This window comes from Plectropomus leopardus, chromosome 19 (genome assembly GCF_026936395.1).
Source record: "Plectropomus leopardus strain MGB_pleo_1.0 chromosome 19, ASM2693639v1, whole genome shotgun sequence".
NCBI classification, from domain to species: Eukaryota; Metazoa; Chordata; class Actinopteri; order Perciformes; family Serranidae; genus Plectropomus; species Plectropomus leopardus.
In genome coordinates, this window is record NC_142194.1 from 2,875,907 (window position 1) to 2,882,247 (window position 6,341).

Genomic DNA, 6,341 nt, shown 5'->3' on the forward strand with positions numbered 1-6,341 from the left:
ATAAATGCATGTAAAAATAAAATATAATCAGAAAACAACACACAGAATGCATCTTCAAATGGATAAAATCCACTTGATAATACTAGTAAAAATGAGATAAAATAAGGATAAAAATTAAGTGCGCAGAATGCTTAACATAAAATGGAAAATAAAATAAATAACATATAAGCCACTGACATTATTAACAAAATAAACATGAAAATAGAGTATATAAAATGCATAAAATCAAGGAAAATGTTAAATAAATAAAAAATCTAAAAATTAAAATAATAAATTAAATTAAATTATGAAATAAAAATCAAACGTAAACACTGCATGACGTAACAAGATACGTGGCACGTTTTGGTCACGTGACCCCGCGCACGGTGACGTGTCTGGTTCCAGCTGAGCATGTAACCGAAGGTCCTGCCCAACTTTCAACATGCTAACAGAAGTAAGTGACAGATTTTAATGTTTATTTTTTTTATCTGCCGGCTCATAAAATGTTTTTCAGCTGATGTAACGTCACATAATGAGGCCAATAACCGGAAATCAGCTCGTCAACACAAAATATTCCCAAACTAAGGTGAACATCTGCCGTGCTAACGATAGCTAGCTAGCATGCTAGCTTCTCTAGCTATTTACATTTCTTCAAAGCGGACGTTAGCTTAGCTTTAGCTTTCCAAAACCGCACAATAGCGAAGTTTTATCTAAATTAATATGTTTATTTTCGGTGTGTGTGTGTGTGTAACATTATACGCATTCAAACTTCATTGTTAATAGCCAGCTAACGTTAGCGAGTAGCTGTGTCAGTATCAGCTAACGTTAGCTAACGTTAGCTTCGTTTTTTCATTTTAATTATAAAATAAAAATATAAAGATACACAATAAAGCAGCGGTGACAGCCCTGCTGCTGGGAAACACGACGTCTCTCCTTATATTCATGTTAATCATAGTTAACCCTTTGAAACCTGAGAATAATAATCCGGTTTCTTTCTTTCTTTCCGGTTTCTTGAAGTATATTTTGTGTAATAGTACTGTACTTATGTTCACGTACGTACAATTTTAAACTCCATGTGCAGTATTATTAATTTTATACTTTTACTTTTAAACATTATTTACGATTTACTTTTAAGCATACTTATTATTACTAGACACTTTTTATTTTATTTTATTTTTCACTTATTTGTCGCTCTTTTGTTGTATGCTTTTTAATGCTACTGTATTTCTGGAGTAATCTAGCACAAAAATCTCCTTTGGGATTAATAAAGTTCTATTTTAGCTTATCTTATCAAAAACATTGGAAAAAGCCAATGAGCCAAGACATTAACCGAAAAATTAACAAGGATTTTGTAAAACCTTATAAGAAAAACACCTGAAATTAGCAAATAAATAAGAAAAAAGTAAATTAACTGAAGAAAGTGCCAAAATAAAACAAAAATGATAAATAGGAATATTAATGATATATTTTGCAATGCCAAGAATCATAATCATAAATACAATGCAAACACATACAACACTACATAATTCTGTTGCTTTGCATTTTATTGCAGTGCATGAATGCCTTCTTTTGGCATCACCTATTTACAGACTTTTTAAAAATTTCTAAAAATAATCAAATTTAATACATTACATTACTATGAGAATCAGAAAAGGATATATTACACAGTAAGTATTGGTTTGTGAGGAATTTGCTTTGGTTTCGCAAAACATATTGGTAGGAATTTTTTTTAAAAAGTAATAATAATAACAATAATAAGGTAAAGTACTGCAACACTCAAGAGTTTAAATATTGAAAAAATCACAGCAAAAACAGGGTAGAGATGCTTAATAAAATAGGATAACGACAAGTTAACCTGTTCCATTACAAAAGTTGTTAACATGTTTTGTTATTAGTGCAGTTTAAATTCTACCAGATCCATAAACTTTAACAACAGCATGTTAGTATGTTATTTTCCTGAATACAAGAATGCAAAGATTTTCTCAGAGAAATATTGGTATAAAAGTGGTGCAGTAATTTTAATCAGTACACAGAGTCCTCTGAAGCTCACAGTACCAATGACTCGTCCATCTGTAAACATTATTGAGGTTTTGGTTAAGAGGGTTTTGTTTACTGAGTCTCGGAGGGTTTTGCCTCTTCCTTATTGATCCCACAGGATACCAATGATGAAGACGTGTCTCTGTTTGATGCGGAGGAGGATGGAGGGAAAAGGTCAAAGAGGACGAATATAAAGTAGGTCAACAGAGAATTGATGGCTTTAACGGTCTCTTTTTGTTTGCTGAACTACACATGGATTGTTTTAAGAGTCGTTTTTAAGAAAAAATGCCAAATACACTTGAATTTTTGACTGTTGGTTCAAGGTCTCCATGGTTATGGAAAACCTGAAAAAAGTAATGGAATTTCACCATTAAATTTTCCAGGCCTGGAAGAGTCATGGAGCAAGTAAAATCATCATCAAAAGTGTTGTTTGTTTGTATAATATGTGCTGTGGGAACACATATTAATTGTTCTATGATGCAGATAAAAGACGCTCAGCGCTGCATTATGTCCTGTCACCAGGCACCCGGTGGCGTCCTTCTTCCACCTCTTCTTCAGAGTCAGCGCCATCATCGTGTACCTGCTCTGCGGGATTTTCAGCAACAGTTTCATCGGCTGCACGGTCACAATAATCCTCCTGCTCTCATGTGACTTCTGGACAGTAAAGGTGCGTCCTTTTACTTCTGTTTTTACAATGAATTTAGTCAACAACAGGAGTAGTTTTTAGATTTTAAACAAAAACTTGCTGTGTTTTTACAGAACATCACTGGGAGGTTGATGGTGGGTCTGAGGTGGTGGAACCAGGTGGACGATGATGGACGCAGCCACTGGGTCTTTGAGTCCAGGAAGGTAAAACGGCTTTTTTTTTTTTAATGCTGCTTTGTGTGATTTGGTGGTACAGTTCTTGTTCTGTCCCACACGGGGTCTTCAGCATCTCATGGTCATGACCTCTTGGACTGTGTAGAGTCAATAAATGAACTCTTTGACTTTTCGTCTTGCTTTATGACATTTGCAGATGTCTTAGCTATGAGAATATCCTGTTTTCTTTTTTTTCAGGGCACTGGGAAGCAACAAGCGTCAGATTCTGAGTCCCGAATCTTCTGGATCGGGCTGATTGTGTGTCCGGTCCTCTGGGTCGTCTTTGCTTTCAGCACCCTTTTTTCCTTCAGGATTAAATGGGTGGTAAGTGCTCAACTTTTAAGCATAACGGTGTTGCAATTTTGTAAGTTTCTTATTTCAACAAATCCCATAAAAAGATGATTGTGGGAGCTAAGTTCTGAATTCTCTCTGACGTCTCCAGTCTGTCTGCGGCGCTCAGCAGCGAGCCCACTGGTTCCTATATGACATCTAATAACTTAAAAACAGATCATGAATATTTCATTTTAACAAAAGTAACTGAACAGAAGACAGAGTGCATTTGTTAGGGACTCTCTTCAGTTTAATCCACAGTTGGTGCTCCAGTGAAGCAGCAGTGGGATCGAGGCAAAATCCACACTAACACGTTTTCATTTTAAAATGCATAACTGTCGCTACATCTGCGCCTTTCGTTTGACTGATGTGAAAAATGCAGAAAATTAAACCAGTTCTGAAAACTTTAATTGACTGACAAACATTTTAAAGTCAGTGTGCAAACATGACACAACGTGAGGTCTTATTTATTTTTAGATGTGCAACAGTTTCGCACAAAAAAACAGACTCTGTGTACAAAAACCTCTAGTGTGGACGGGCGGAAACGGAGGCTTTTGAAGATGATGACGTGGACACCCATGTTCGCTTAGTAATTGGGTCTTATCAGTCATGATGCATCAAGCATCATAGCTGAGTCTGTGTCAATTTTGTGATTTCATCTTTGTGTGTGTATGATGATATATATCTATATCTATCTATCTATATATATATATCTATATATATATATATATATATATATATATAACTCTGACTAGATTGGTCTCTCATTGTTTAATAATTTAATTAATAAACTAATATCATAAAGCTGTCGTAATAATAACAAAAATGTTAATAGAACAATAATAATAAAATAAAATAATTAAAATTTGTGTGTGTACGGGGATTGTTTTTGTTTTAAAGCGTTTTGAAGTGAAAGGGTTATTACTGTAGATGCGTCCTGAGTCAAAATAAACCACTGTGTGTGTTTATTATAAATGAACATTTCAGCCAATTCAACAGAGTGGCTTATTGATGTGTTTTTAATAGTTTTTAACAACAATGGAGCTCTTGGGCTCAGAGGAAGAAGATATTTCAGGCTCTGATGCACGTACAATACTTGTTTGTAGATACAGTCACTGTTGGTTTTGGTCTTTCTCTGAATATAGAATATCATCAGCCTTTTGTGTCCCATTGTTGTAAAAAAATAACTGACTGTGGTCCTCCTGGCAGCCTGTGGTGATCATGGGTGTGGTGCTTCAAGGGGCCAACCTGTACGGATATGTGCGGTGTAAAGTGGGAGGCAAGACCAGCTTAAAGAACATGGCTACAAATTATTTTGGACGACAGTTCCTCAAACAGGTGACTTGAATTCTGAGTGAAACACACTGAAAATTCACATTATCTGTTGCTTCACAAATCCTCATATATGTTTTTTTTCTTTTCCTCCCCAGGCGATGTCCAAAGAAGAGGAATCGTAGAGCGCCGCTCTGCGATTTTAACCTGTTTGCATTATTCTCAATGCTATTATAGATCTTCTTTTAGCAAGTGGATACACGGAGAGCAATCTTTTTGCAATCTTCAGTGAAAATAACATGATTGTTTTTCTTTCCTTTCTAACCTTATGTGTGACTCAATCAGTCCAAAATCAATAGTTTTCTTTGTTTTCCGTAGAGAGGTCTGGTTGCTATTTTCAATAACTGAAGCCGAGCAATAAACCCTCCCAGACTTTAACTGGTATTTGGTGTAAATGCATGAGTGAAAAAGGGTGTAAAGGCTTTGGGATGTGTGACTGTAATTTGTGTCATGTAGACTCACAGCTCTCTGAGGTGTCTTAATTTAATTTATCTTATTTAGTAAATCTTTTTCATTGCCTCTTTAATCTTTATGAAACTAAAACATGTTGTTTCCGAGAGGTTTTGTACAAACATTTTCTGTTTGTATAATAGAAAAGGTTGTAAAGTAACAGTGCGAAGTATTCCAGGAGATTTGTAAATATGTATGTAAAGAAACTATGTGGAACATCTTCTTTTGTGCAAATACATTTGTAACATTTTTCCGAAAGGTGTCGTTATTGATGCAGTGTTTATGCTGCTTTTATCTGTTGCAAAAGTTGCTTTTTACTTAACAGTTTGTAAAAAAAAAAATGCACAACTTAAATCTGATGGTTTGAGGACAAAACGGGGATTTCTAAAGTGGACACCAAGTGTGTCTCCATAGTAGAAATATTTGAAAATAGATAAAAATGAATGAAACCTCATGATTTCTGGCCCTTGGTCAGTCCAGAAAATAAAAATTTAGGAAATGGATTCAATAATTTCTGTTTGTGAATAAAACAATATAGCACTGAGGATGTAAGCTGTATTGTCTAAATGATTATAATAACAAATAACATCAGTGAAGTCAGATTCCAGATCTGTCCAAAATCTTTTGGACATTTCACATCAGAGACAAAAAAAAGAGAGGAAGTATCGGTATCTGTGAACTTAGCAAATAGGCAATTTGCAGGATAGACTATATTTTATGAAAAATTTTGAGATGTAGCCTTATTTGAGATACAATACTTAGAAACCCTTCTCCAGTCTATATTTTCAATTTTAGACCTCCAGAAAAATTCCCAACATGGTACAACTTTGTTCTTTCCTTAAAACGATTGTTAAATATTTTCAGACCTATATTTAATATATTGTTGGAGCTAACATTATAATAGTAACAATAATGATGATAATACCACTAACAACAATGAAAATAAAATAATGATAATAAATATTTATATATTGTATTTATTTATTAGTGTATTTATAGTGTTTGCATTTATTTTGTAATATTAGTGTAAATAATATTAACTATTATGTAAATTTTTTTTTATGTTTACTGTATTTATATTTTGTATATTTATTTTACCATATTATATTTTAATAATATGTAGTATTATTTTGTGTGCCACAACAAATATGGCGTCAATTTTGTTCCAAACACTTCCGGAATGATCAAACCGGAAGAGGAGCCTCGCCTTCATCAGGTTTACACACACTGACCAGATCTTGAGATATTTTCCTTTCAAAATAAAGCCATTTCAGTTTGCATACATGAAAATGCTTTTAGTAAATATTCGAAATATTCAAAGTTTACATTTTACTATAAAAAAAAACTCGATTAAA

At 33.8% G+C, this 6,341-nt stretch overlaps 1 protein-coding gene across 1 annotated transcript; it reads left to right on the forward strand.

The window, feature by feature from the left end:
* Positions 1–318: 318 nt before the first annotated feature.
* tvp23b (trans-golgi network vesicle protein 23 homolog B (S. cerevisiae)) lies at positions 319–5,244 on the forward strand. The gene is made up of 7 exons (XM_042507807.2): positions 319–433; positions 2,135–2,211; positions 2,539–2,683; positions 2,776–2,865; positions 3,073–3,198; positions 4,414–4,542; positions 4,635–5,244. The coding sequence occupies exons 1-7, from the start codon at positions 422–424 to the stop codon at positions 4,659–4,661; spliced, it is 606 nt and encodes a 201-aa protein (XP_042363741.2). The 5' UTR covers positions 319–421; the 3' UTR covers positions 4,662–5,244.
* The last annotated feature ends 1,097 nt before the right edge of the window (positions 5,245–6,341 follow it).